This window comes from Grammomys surdaster, unplaced genomic scaffold (assembly GCF_004785775.1).
Source record: "Grammomys surdaster isolate TR1022 unplaced genomic scaffold, NIH_TR_1.0 126121, whole genome shotgun sequence".
In the NCBI taxonomy this organism is placed as follows: domain Eukaryota; kingdom Metazoa; phylum Chordata; class Mammalia; order Rodentia; family Muridae; genus Grammomys; species Grammomys surdaster.
The window spans coordinates 3,843,330-3,856,202 of NW_021620929.1; the positions used below are offsets into that span (position 1 = coordinate 3,843,330).

The window sequence follows — 12,873 nt, forward strand, 5'->3', positions numbered from 1 at the left end:
GCTTATAATATCACTATGATCATTATCATGTTTACCACTGCTACCACCACCAACAACAACAGCAGTACTACCACCACCACCAACACCACCACCACCACTACCAACAACAACAGTATCACCGCCACCACTACCACCGACATCACTGCCAGCATCATTACCATATCACCATCATCAAATGATGCTAAAAAGGTAACATTTAACCCTTATAGCTGCTTAAAGAGAGAGCCACTAATGGCATCATCATTTAACATTGAAGAACAGTACTTTACCTAAAATCCCACAAGTCATAAGTTTAACTTTTGCACATGTTAGGTCCCTTTTCTAGGTATGTTGCATATATAAAATTTCTTTCAGGAAAGTTTTATGAAACCAAAAAGAATGGCCTAAGGGCTGGAGCTGCCCCAATCTTGGGGAAGGACTTCACTAAGACCATGGAGGAGAATGACACTCAGAACAGCAGGTCCCAAGGCTGGAACTGCTGACATCAGGGGAAAATGGCAAACCAGCTGGCCTTTTTATGGCCATACACTGCTCCTCTGGCCCCCAGGTATGTTGTTCCAAGATCTCCCTTCAAACATCATGAACATACCCATTTCTCTGAATAGATTTGTAACAAGTAGAGACCGCAGGCATCTATCTGTGTGGAAAATGAAACCTTTCTCTCGGTTTCATTTTTCTCGGTTTCATAAACAGCCAGCATGATGTTTGGTTGCCCTGGAAAGGATATGTCATCTGGAGAGAAAGTCTAACCCAAGGTCATAGTGACACTCTGAATCTAGAGTGTGGCCATGGTCCCTTGTGGAAGCCTGTATCAGCCAGCTCAGTTTCTAGTCACAAATGCATCAAGATGTTGATGTCAGGCTTTCTGTGCATGGATTCTGGATCTTACTCACTCCTGCATCTTCAGAGAAGAAGCTAGCTAGCAGTGATATCAAACTTACAGGGGAGCTGAATATCTGTGACAGGGATTTCTTATGAGCTGGTATATAAACTATGTAAGCTACTCTTGTTATCATGAACATTGGTCACTTCTGTTCCCATATCTGAATGCAAGGTCATAAATGCTGGTAAGCTTTCCCAGCATGCTCCTGGGCTGGCAAAGCTTCCTGAGGTAGGAGGGCAGTTAGTATTTTACAGATGTTATCACTCTGATCAAGAACTTTGCTCAGAGAATACATTCAGCCCAAAGATATCTCAATCCATCTTCCCAGCAAGGTGCATAGCACAGGTCTCAGCCCAGGTGTCACCTCCCTCATGGGACATTGTATACCAGGCACAGAGCACAGAGTGGCTGTGAGCACAAGGTTTTGTATTCTTGTGCAGTCGTGTTTTACCAGAAGGAAAGAACATGGATGGGATTGGAGGAGCAAGAGTGTTGATTTCAAATGACCACTAGTGCCTAAAGAAACATCAAGAGGCATAGATGTGACCTCATGACCACAGATCATGACAAATCCCAGAGAGGAGCCAGGCAGGGCAGGCTTTGTAAAGAGAAACTATTCCAACAGTGGCTGACTGGTAAGTTTTCCCAGCATTCTCCTGGGCTGGCAAGGCCTACTGAGGGAGGAGGGCAATTAGCATTTTACAGTTATCACTCTGGTGGGATGACATTCTTGCCCAAGCTGCTGAGCTCAAGAGGCCAGGCTGGTGGAAACACAGCATCTCAGATGAGCAGGCAGGGACAATATGGCCTTGAGTTACCGCACTAGGTGATTTCTGTTCCCTTACTTTCTGTTACCAGAGGCTCTAAGGGTTGAGGACTTCCCTGGAGAGGGCATCTCAGGCTGGGGGTAGAGTTTCTTCTCTCTGACTCCTGCAGTCATGGGCAGTAATACAGACTTTCTCATCAGGCTTTGAAGAGCATGTTCTTTACGGGCTTGACCAGGGACATCACTCTACTTACCTCAGGGACATTCTTATCACACAGTTGCACCCCCGCCCTAATGTCTTAGAGGCTCTGAATCTTGGCCGAGCACACACACCAAAATGGCTTTTGGAGAAATTTCGAAGTCACAAAGATAAACTTGAAAGCTTTATACTTTAGTGGCTGTGACTGGATGTTCCTAGGCACCAGTGAACAAAATACTAAGAAAATGTTACATTTTTGAAAGGCAACAGCAGGGCCCATTCTGCAGTGAGGAAATGGTTTGCATCCCAGTCAAATAGGACATCTTCTTTCCTCTCCCCACTTCCCTTATGCATGCCTTCAGAGACACCTACAGCCTCTGTGTGCTTGCCAGTGATGATGGTGGAGGACAAAGCAACCGGCCCTGTGTGCCAGGGTAGCCCTGAGCAAGTCCAATGCTTTACACTCACCTGGAACTCAAAGCTTGTGTGTTCTAGAAACTTCTGGTTCATGGTTTCTGCAAACTTGTTGATAGCTCTCAGGAAGACTCTGGAAGAGGAAACAAGGTTACTGGGCCACCTGGGCATCTTCTTTCTTTTATCTTTCTGATGGACTAAAATCTCCTCACATTCTCCCAGAATGGGTTGATCTTCAGACGAGGACTAATGCAGGTCAATGTAGGGGCTGAGATTCCCTCGCTAGAATTCAAGAACCATCCATTTTAGAAGTTTATATTGTCTTACATTCAAACGATTAGAAGTGTATGGCTGAACAATCCACGCTGTCCAGAAATAACATAAAGAAAGAACATCCCCTCCTCCAAACAACAGCCAGTATTCTATGGGATTCTCTCTCCTGGAGAAGGCTACCGTCAATGTGTGGGTGAACATCACTTGAAAGGTTTCCTTAGAAGCATCTATACGAATGACATTTTTAGGGTGTCATTTTGATAAATGATATTACACGGTGGATGTGGTTTCATAGCTGGCCGATTTACTCAATAATAAATCTCGGGGTTCTTTCACACAAATGAGTGCAGCCCCACGTCATCCTTTTTAATCACCAAAGAGCATTCCACTCTACGGCCCGTATCACAGTGTATTTAATCAGTTTCTTATTGATAGACCATTTTGTGGTTTCTCGGCTTTTTTCCCCCATGATAGACAATGTTCCTGTAACCGCTCTTCCACACCCTGTGCACTTCCTTTGAGCACCTCCTTTCCAGTCCTTCGTCTGAAACCCAGTGCTAACCAATTATCCTCTGCAGTTCTTGTTTTGGTACCGGGCTGTTGAGGTGCATCTTCCATGTCTCTCCATGTCTCTCTGGCCACTTTGTTCTTTTTGTCTTTGTCCATGAGCCTCACTGACTATTCCCACAGCTCTCTTCTCTTCTCCTGTCCTGCCATTCTCAGGGATAGCTCTGACCATGGCCATTCCTGACCTCCATGGCTCTCCACTGCCCATGGATGAGCAGAACTCTCTTTACATGCAGTGCCCTGCATGTTTTGGCCTGATCTTCCTTTCCTATGCCTGTTTTTCACTCTCACCTCACAATTCAGATTACTTCCTTTGCATTTAGAGACATGTTTTCATTTTATAGCCTGTCCTAGTTTTCTAAGTCAAAATTATGCTTTCCGGGTACAGACTTGAGGCTGTCCTGTACAACCTCTGGACACTGTCATGTGATTTTTGTCCTCTATAGATGTGCTAGGCCATTCAAAGTGGTCCTGGGACACTCAAGGCCCAGGAATGCAGGTTGAAAACACCCAGAACCTCCTACTTCTTAGAACCTTTGGTCATTCTCCTATGCAATAGGTCACTGCCCACTTTCTCACTCTCTGGAGGCACTTTCTCTACTCTCAGCACATTGGACATCTTAGCTTTCTCCATGTACTCAAACTTCTGATTTAGGCTGTGATGCACTCACAGGGTAGGGCCTCAAGGCTGTTCCTTGCAGCTTCACTTGCAGGACCCTATGTGAGCCTGGAAGACAGTGAACGGCACACCGTGTCCTCCATCAGACCACACTTCCCTAGAGATTAGGACCATGGCATACTCGCATGCTCGTTTTCCCAGTTGTATCTTTATCCTAGGCTTCTCATGAGCCCCAACTTGGATCCAAGCTCTCTGCTCTTCACTCCAAAGCTAACTCTCAAACATCCCCACTCCCTCTTCTCTTGGCATTTTCCCCCCACATGAATGAAGAACACCCCCCCCCCTGCACCTGTTCCCAAAGAGGAAAACAACTTAATTCTGATAACCTTGGCTTTGTCCTTGCCCCCCACATAACACACAGCCTGTCAGCACATCCTCTTAGCACTACTTTCAGAATAGGTCTAGAGCCACCTACTTCACTTCACCCCACTGCTACAGATGGGGACAAAGCCATAATCATTACTCTCGAGTTTTGCAGCTGCCTTCCAACTGAGATGTGGCCAAGTCTCCTTTGTGTGCCTATGCTTGTGATTTGGTCTTCCTTCCTTCAATGCTGCAGACTGAAGTTAGACTCCACTGCCTGCTAGGTAAACACTCTGCCACCTTGGTCCCATCATTCCTAATGAGCAGCAGGCAATCAATATCTCCTTGTCTCCTGAGTGGCTGGTCGGGGGGAAATACTTAGAGCCTGCCTGAGGTACCAGAGGAGGCCAATAAAGGAAGTGCTGATGAGTGTGGGTAATCATTTGAGCTCCATTATGCCTGGGAACCACTACAAGACCTTACACAATACATTTGCATGTCAGAAGTGTCCCCTCCTTGGAGATAAATAAGCTGGGCTATTAATACCACACTCACCTCGGTGGTTAGAATTTGTTCCTGGACCACTTATTCCAAGGTACCAGTGCATTCATCCCCATTCCCCTCCTACAGATGGATGGAGCACTCTGCAGCCAGAGAAATTCCATAAAATAAAAGAGGAAGCTCTCAGGACTTATGGCGGCTGCGCATAAACACTGGTGCTGTATTTTGGCTGGGTTGAACATGGCAGGTACTAGAGGGAGTTGTTGTTGTTGTTTGGTTGGTTGGTTGGTTTCGGTGGGGCACTGCTTGGTAACAGGGCTGCAGCAGTAGCTCATTAAATACTTACATGTTGTTTGCTGGAGGCAGAAGTGGGGTGGGTGCAGCTTATTCTAATGTTGCGATGACATAATTTGGAACACGCACAGACTCCTAAATGTAATTTTTGACTTTGCCACTTTTCCATCTCCGTGGATTTGGGTCACGCTACTATCCTTTTGAAATCTCAGGTTCCTCCCTGCTACACAGTGGTGAGGGAGCCATTTCCTGGAGTTGCCGCAGGGAATGAGGCATGGTGAGTACTGAGCTCAGTGCCCAACCCAGAGCCTGTAGTTTGCACAGTGGTCATCAGAGAATCCCATGGGTCCTTCAGACTGCCCACTTCTCCTTATAAAACTAGATGCCAATAGGTGGACAAACAGCAAGCAAGGAACACCTAGCAATCAGGTTTAAGCAGACAGGACCACACAACAGTAGGAATGGAAAAATCCCACAAAACCCACCACCCCAAAGAGCTGTCAAAGAGCGGGATTTCTTTTGGTTTTGCTTTTTGCCGTTTGCTAAGATGCCTTTGAAACAACATCTATATTTTCTCCTTAAAGATTAGTTATCTGATTCTCTAGATGGAAGCACATTGAATGGCTGGCTGTCACTTTGTGTACAAACATCTCAGGAGCTGAAATGTGATACCCAAATGAGGGCTTTATACACTCTTGCTAGCAACAAAGCTATCGGTAACTTCAGAATAGACATTATTGAGGTTGTCAGTTTAAACTTGTCTGGGGCTCCCAGAGGCTGGGCTGGTGACTGGAAACTAATCAGCCATGTGCTGGAGAAGCAGGTGTGCTACCTCCCCCTGTATTCTCTGACAGCCACAAGCTGAATTTAAGAACCCCACTTAACTCTGTGTTGTGTTTAAGATAGGAAGTGTAAGGCTCTTCTTCTTGGTTTTCTGTTTTCAAAAATTGTTCCGAAGTGGGTAGAAATAAGAACACACTCAACTCTCTGTTGCTATCAACAATGAACATAAGTTGTTTAAAACAAAGTTTATTTTCAAATCTCAACTTAATCTTACTTATCCATGTGTGTTAGCAATATATATACATATGTATACACACATATATATGTACATATACATCTGTATATATACACACATATATACAATAGATACCATAGAGATACCATAGATACCATAGATAGATATAGATGCTATAGATGAAATAGATATTTGATAGCCAGAGTGTCCACTCTGCACCAGGCTTAGTACACGGGGCTCCTACAAGGGTTGCTGCAAGCTTTGCCTAGTCAATGCTCCATCCTTCTGAGCTATGGCCTTGACCTCCCCAGCATCTCACTGGCACCTTCTATAAAAGAGGATCCAAGTGTGGATACCCAGTAAGATGTAATCTAGGAATGAGGATCCGGGGCCTCTGCACATGGGTATCCTCAGTAAACGTCAGTCATTGTTCTTCTGGTTCTTGAATTGCAACCACCACATTTAGTGATGGGGGAAATCTGAGGCTGGAAGTACTCTGTTATGACAGCACAGTGCCACGCTGAAATAACAAGTTGTATGATGTGAATAAAAGCAGAGAAAGGAGTGGGGACCCTCTCTAGCAAGTATTATTCAGGGGATCAGAGGGCTCCTGTGAATGCTGCTCTCTGCCCTATGGTTCCTAAGGTATATCTGAGTCTACTGGTCTAAACTTAGGGACAGACATAACAGATGCACTTGAGTGGCAGAGCTCTTTATGCCTCCCTTGAGTCTGACACATGCATTCTCCCTGAACCTTTAAGCTGCTCCTATCACCAGAACATCCCAAGGTTCATGCATCAAGAGGTTAGGGAGAAGCAGCATAAGCCAGCTTGTCAGGGCACAGCTCACCAGAATCGCCTTCAGCACTTCCCTGAGGGTGCAACAGGCTCACCAAATCTGGAATCCTACCGCACTTCAACATTAGTTGTGCTGTGTAAGGTAAAGAAATCATGGGCCAGCAAGAAGACTCAGCTGACAAAGGTATTTGTCACTAAGCCTGACAAGCTGAATTTGAACCCTAGGACCCATGTGGTGGAAGGAGAGAACTGCTTCCCACAAGTTGTCCTTTGTCCTCTGTCCTCCAGACATGTTCCATGACACATATCCAGTGGCAGGAATGTGGAGATAAAAGCAATAGCTATAAAGTTCTTTCTGTGTGTCAACACTGTCCTAACTATGCCATCTATTCTTTCATTTCAGCCACATAAATACGCTGTAATGGGAACTATTGCTAGTCCCATTTTACGGTGAGGGAAACTGAGTCCAGAGCAGCTAAGTAACTTCCGAAAAGTCAATAACTAATGAAGGGGACAGGATTTGAACCCAGTAAGTCATCAGCTACAACAGTGGTTTTCAACATTCCTAATGCTGCAACCCTCTAATGTTGTAGTGACCCTTGCTCATAAAATTATTTCAGTGTCTACTGTTATAAATTGTAATGTAAATAATGTGGTATGCAGGATGTCAGCTACATGACCCTCCCCCTAAGGAGATGCAACCCTTGCTGGTTAGAACATCTTCACGCCATCTCTGGGCTCTACTCTCATGAGGGTCACTGTGGGACTTGGCACATTTCTGGTCCAACTTATTACTTGCTAGAAGGAGAAGCCTTTAGGATCAGGACTTGAATGGATCTGTGTCCTCCCTAGAGCCTTAGACACTCAATAAATGTTGATTGACTGTTTTAAGAGCAGCCGTAGAGATGTGTTTAAATCCCTGACTCCCCTTGAAGTGCTATGATTCCTGATCGAGGCACAGATGCAAGAAGGAAGAGAGAGAGAGAGAGAGAGAGAGAGAGAGAGAGAGAGAGAGAGAGAGGTTTCCTAGCATATTTGTGTTAATTTACAACATTATGAAGAATTTGATCATTTAAAATTTGAACATGCCACGTAAATCAGATCGTGCAGAATGCTGCATCTTACCACAAAGAAAAACATTCTAGCGGAAAGTGTTTCTTACTGTACACATACCATCACCTTTGCATAGGTAAACAGCACCCAGCTGGAGAGAAGTTTAAAGCCTGAAAACTCCACGCACACCACCAACAAACAGAAACACGGGTAATAGATGACTGATACAGGTATACATGCATAAATCAGAGGTGGTAATAGATTAGTTACGGTAACATAGATAATAGAGGGAAAGAGATAAAGATTAGAGAGGAGAAAAGAACGAGGAAGATAAGCGAAGAAAGTTAATTGGTTATCATTCGGGCTAATTTAGAGATAAGAACCCTGTGTATGCGGATGGTTTCTTTCTGGGGAAGAGGAAATGGTGTTTTAGGTGAGTGTCCCACTACAAATCATGGTACACATTCTGTCTGTGTATATTCTGCAAACTAGCCACAAATCCTTGGCAGCAGCCTGTCTTCCCTTCAAGGCTGCTGTCTGGATGTCTGTTCAAAGCTCTCCAGACAAATGTCTCTGGTACGCAGGGTGAAGAAGCCCGGGGTCAGAACTTGGCTCAGGCTGAATGGTGTCTCTCTTTCTAACTGGCATTGCAAAGATGGGTAAGTCAGCTGTGTCATTTGTAAAATGCAAATGGTTGTGATTCCACCTCATAAGGTTGTCGGGAGGGGCAGGGAAGCTAGCACACGCAAAGCATTTGTAACAGTGGACTGATCTAGGTGCTTAATACATAACAGCTATGAAATAACACACAAAATGTAGATGTCCTGAGCAGCCCTCATGAGCTCCATAAGTGGAGGAGACATTCTGGTAGCCAAAATATGAAAGAAACCTATAAACTAAGCTTTTCTCCTGCAAGGACAAAAGAACAGCCATCGTTAGCAGGAGTTGACATTAGGAAGCACTTAGCTAGCTCAAGACCAAGTTGGTATCACCTGGTGATACCAATGCCCTGCTTACTGAAGTCTGACTTGTTATCAGTGTGGTACTGAGGAACAACCCTATCCATCCAAAATGAGAAATGCAAAATCCTGTAAAATGGACTGTAGTTATCGTCTCCCCAGAGATTCAGAAATTGACACTCCAGCTGAATGAATTTCTGAAAAGGGAAGGGTTGCGGTGGGCTGTGCTTGTGCAGGTCTGTAATCCTAGCACTTGGAAGGTTGAGGCAGGAGGACTATGAATTCAAAATCTTCCTCTTTACCTGCGTCATGAGTTCAAGGACAACCTGGGCTTACAGGCGGTCCATGCTGTACCCTTGAACTCAAGTTTAAAAGACTTTGAAATATAAAGACAAGTATTTCACGGATCGAGCAGTAACTGCTTTTAAGTAGGGGGCAATTCTACTTTCTTGAGTTCCTTGGCTTCCATTTATAGGTATAGAGACAGAAGGATCATTTTAATTGTCAACTTGACATGATGTAGAATTTTTGTGGGAAGATAGTCTCAGTCAGGGATTGTCTAGATCAGGTTGGCTTGTGGGCAGATCTCTGAGGGATTTTCCTAATTGGGTTAATTGAGGTGGAAAGACTAGTTACCCTGAACATGAGTAGCACCATTCCCTAGGCTTTGTATTCTAGACTGTATGAGATTGGCTAGACACAGATACACACACAGTCGATTCCTATCTGCTGTTGACTGAATGTAGTGAGCTGCTTTGAGTTCCTGCCCTGCCTTCCCTAGAGTAACAGAATGGATCCTGGAATTCTAAGCCTAATAAAAAAACATTTCTCCATTAAAGTTGCTTTTTTTCCCCCAGGGTATTTTATCACAGCAATTGGAATGGAACTAGAATGGGCCACATCTCTGGGGCCTGTTCCAACACCTCCTCACACAGAGCGCTAAGAACTTCTCCCAGAATGCCTGGTACACAGCTCCAAAAGGGGAGACTTGCCTGATGAACTTCAGCCCTGGCTTTGTATTAGCTCATGTCATTAGTTCCCTTTCCTGACGGTAATCTAGCCTTCCTAACTAACAGCAACTCTGGGTTATTCTTTGGAGAACTGCCTTCTCTATTACTTTCCTGGATCCCTGTTGTTTGGGTAGAATTGACCACACTGCCTCTGGTTCAGAAGGCAGATCGTAAGATCAAAGCTTGACTTAAAAATATCTTTCATTTTTCTGCCACAGAGGTTTATGGATGAACATGTAGCCCAAACCAGACTTTGAAGATTAGCCTTGGGAATTACACTGCACTGACTGGGAAGAAAGAAAAAAAAAACCTCTTGGCAGGTTTTTCTGGAAGGTTTTTCTTTCTCCTCTTTCTTTCAATAAAATACATGTTTGCAGGCTATAGAGATGGCTCAGCTCTTCAGAGTATTAGCTGCTCTTCCAAAGGACTATGCTTCCAGTCTCAGCTCCCACATAGCAGCTCACAACTGTCCCTGGATCTGATACCTCCTTCTGGTTTCCACAGGCATCAGGCACTCAAGTGGCTCACAGGCACACGCAGAGGAAAAATACTCATATGCATAATAAAATTAAATAGATATACTTGCAACCTGTAGGGTGTACTTTCATCCCTCTAAAGGGAATGTCTGTTTGAGAATGAAGCCAGCAGAGACAAGGCAGAGGGAGAGACATCTACTTCTTCCATCTTCATTTGGGCATCTCGATTGAGCCTGAAACCAGACCTCTAAGTTTTTCAAGTTATCTGAATCCATACTTTTTCTAGTTTCAAAGGCCCAGGTTACTTTAAAATCCCAGTCAGGAAGTCCCCTGTGGGCACAGAGAGTCACTATACATATGCATGAATGTCACTCTCTGTACTAGGACTAGATACACACAGTCAAACGGCACATGGGGTTTGCTCTTGAAAAGTTCATTGTGTATAGACTGACTCGTCCTGTGAAGAACTGCTCACAGGCTGTGAGGATAGCAGCTAAGTGGTCATACAGACAGAAACTGAATGGGAAACAAACTTTCCTGCCATGAGGGAGTCAAAGGGTGCAGAATTTTTAGAGGGAGACAGGCATCCAGGCAGAGCCACAGCTTCTACATATGTTGAGATTAGACAACAGGAGAAGTTGGACATATCCCAGATGCAAATGACCCTCTACTATCTCCTGATGCTTCATATACCTTGACAGACTGTCTGGTTATCTTCTGGCATACAGTGAAGGGCCACGTTCAGAGTAGCAGATAGCTTCTACCTCAATCCAAGATGGCTGACCATTGACATCTGAGCACCTACATAAGTACAAAATGAAAACAGGGATCCCTATTGTCTAAAAATGATTATGAGTCAAGAGATGGTAGCACATGAGCATTAAACCAAGCATGGGGCCCTTCCAAGTATGAGGGTCTATGCTCCTCCACAGGGTTCATGCTTAGAAAGCTGGCAAGACACAAGGCCAGGGAAGAGTGTACTTCTGACCCATGGTGTGCCTAGGAGAATTACCACTAGCTTGTTTGTCATTGTAAAGCCAGCCCTCAGCATGATGTGAACCAGGTAGAGTGAGCCTAGGATAGGATGGAATGGTCCCTGATACTGTGAAGCTGGAAAGAGCTCCCTCCTTCTACAATAAGCAAAGATGTATAGATAGATGCTTTCTTCTGCCTTGACTGATTCCTTCTTCCTTCCTGCAGTCCTAAAGCTAGCCCAAGAGTACTGGAGCCAGGTGTCTACCACATGATGGGCACTTGGGCATTCGGGGACTGGAAGAACAATTTTCCAGAGGTCAGCAGGTATTGCAATGAGCTCTTAGCATGCAAGAGACAGATCTCAGACCTTATGCAATAACAAAATCATTAATATGTAAATGTGCATAGTCTCTCCTCCAGTCCTTTCACTCAAGAATATTCTGATTTTTCTTCTCCACCACTCTCTGGGGACATTTCTGTCTTTGTCAGCCAATACTTGACCTGTGTAATGAAGAACAGAGGTGGCAGGGACAGGGAGATAAAACGAGAAACCCGTTTGAGATAAAGGGCTTTCTATGGTACAGACCTGAAATAAATATAAATAGCCATAGGAAAGGGGGAGAAAAAGGAAAGGAGGGGCAGTGAAAGCCTTGCTCAAGAGAGGACATGGGTGGGACTTAAGATCAGGATTCTGAGACAGATCAGGGTAACCACAACATGCAAAAGACAGTGGGGGGACAGTGGAGTAGAGGAAGGGATTATTAGAATGGCTGAGTCGTGGGATGGGCGTGTACCTTGCCAAGATGGTATTGGAGACACAACAGTGAAGCTTGGAATCATTTGTAATTATTTATCTCAGGTTGTGATTGCTCGTGTGGGGTCTGACTTATTCTTGGGTTACATTGGGATTCTGTGAGACATGATTAGGGATTACATAAATAAACAAAAAAAATGTGTAAGTTATACTCTACACTTTCCCAAAGGCAGATTCATCTGTAAAATGCTCCCTGATATTTCTTTGGTGTAGAAAACCTTCATCTTTATCTTTCTTATATTTGCATACCTCTCCCAACCCCATCCTGTAACATGGAAACCTTTAAAGATTTAACCCAGTGCTTTGGACACTTACCTAATATATGACACAGAAAACATTTTATTATCCTAAATGAACTTTAGAACAACATAATTGTATAACGCTTCCCTAAACTCTCCTGTCATACACAGAGTATCACATTTTAACTGCAACTTGAAAACCAGAGACAGTGTGAGCTATTTAGAGTAGCTTCAACATTGGCGAACTCTTTCTTCCTTGTGTTTGAGCAAAGAAAGGAAGGGCTTGTTGATATTCTAATCTCTTCTCTCCCTTCTATAGCTAGTGTTCTTTAAAATAAATAGTGAGCACAGGAGGCGGTATTCTGGAAGCATGGGCAGCTTACCTGTTCTGGACCATGCTCATAGCCATCCAGTCCCCAGGATACACATTCTTCCCAATGAGGTCCTTGAACATGATGAATGTCTCCATCAAGAAGTCCTATAAAAGTGTCAAACACACCTGTCACCCCAAGTCTCAGGGACAGACTTCACGTGTCTAGATATTAGTGGTGGTTAATCAATATCTTTTTTATTTTCCTTTAGAGGGTTAGGACTGGGAAGGGGCCCAGGTTTTTGCTAAGGAATTCAAAGTCATCACAACGAGTTAGAAATGG

The 12,873-nt window shown here is 44.3% G+C and overlaps 1 protein-coding gene across 1 annotated transcript in view; it reads right to left on the reverse strand.

Annotated features, from left to right (window-relative positions):
- Dock2 (dedicator of cytokinesis 2) overlaps positions 1–12,873 on the reverse strand; it is a 414,603-nt gene that overhangs the window by 67,627 nt on the left and 334,103 nt on the right. Inside the window, exons 29-30 of the mRNA XM_028756478.1 lie at positions 12,604–12,698; positions 2,317–2,395 (exon numbers count right to left, since the gene is read on the reverse strand). Coding sequence (XP_028612311.1) covers positions 2,317–2,395; positions 12,604–12,698 — 174 coding nt within the window. The remainder of the gene's footprint in view (positions 1–2,316; positions 2,396–12,603; positions 12,699–12,873) is intronic.